Source organism: Sinocyclocheilus rhinocerous, unplaced genomic scaffold, assembly GCF_001515625.1.
Source record: "Sinocyclocheilus rhinocerous isolate Xijiao unplaced genomic scaffold, SAMN03320098_v1.1 scaffold33943, whole genome shotgun sequence".
In the NCBI taxonomy this organism is placed as follows: Eukaryota; Metazoa; Chordata; class Actinopteri; order Cypriniformes; family Cyprinidae; genus Sinocyclocheilus; species Sinocyclocheilus rhinocerous.
The window spans coordinates 4,057-4,639 of record NW_015649076.1 but is presented as its reverse complement, the minus strand read 5'-3'; the positions used below and the strand labels follow the sequence as shown (position 1 = coordinate 4,639).

General features: G+C 30.2%; 1 protein-coding gene across 1 annotated transcript in view; it reads right to left on the bottom strand.

Annotated features, from left to right (window-relative positions):
* Positions 1–289: 289 nt before the first annotated feature.
* LOC107710259 (ribonuclease inhibitor-like) overlaps positions 290–583 on the bottom strand; it is a 3,087-nt gene continuing 2,793 nt past the window's right edge. Inside the window, exon 6 of the mRNA XM_016514989.1 lies at positions 290–480. Within this exon, the coding sequence (XP_016370475.1) occupies positions 471–480 (10 nt within the window). The 3' untranslated portion in view covers positions 290–470. The remainder of the gene's footprint in view (positions 481–583) is intronic.

Genomic DNA, 583 nt, shown 5'->3' with positions numbered 1-583 from the left:
GTTGTGCACAACATTTTCAGTATTTGGATGTACATGCTTTCTTTGATTGTTCAATCATTCTATGTAAACTTAAATCAATGAAAACTGAAAATCCTTAAACTTATTCCACACAGTTTAAGATGAATGATATCTTAAACTAAGAAAAAACTAACAAAGAAAAAAGAAAACTTATTAACACCCAGGTGTATGTTATTCATATAAAACACTACTTTACTTGGTTTGATTTTATGACCAACAACAGTTAAAATTATAATAACACAAATAATAATAATGGATAATAATATGGTGTACAATTCATAAAATATTTTGTAGCATGATAATTCACGAAAAAAAATCCCTGAAAAACAAAGATGAGTGACAGATGCGCTAAGCATGAGCAGGTGGGTTATCATGCTTCAGTTGTGTTCAGACATTCAGATGTGTGCAGAAGTTACAGTCACAGCAACTCTTCAGTTCTTAAAGGACAGCATCTAGTATAAACTAATGAACAGTAAATTAGAGATACTCTTAAAGACAACTAAATAATTAGAATTACCCATTGACAGATTAGAGAGATGTGAGCAAAAATTACTGGCCTTACACT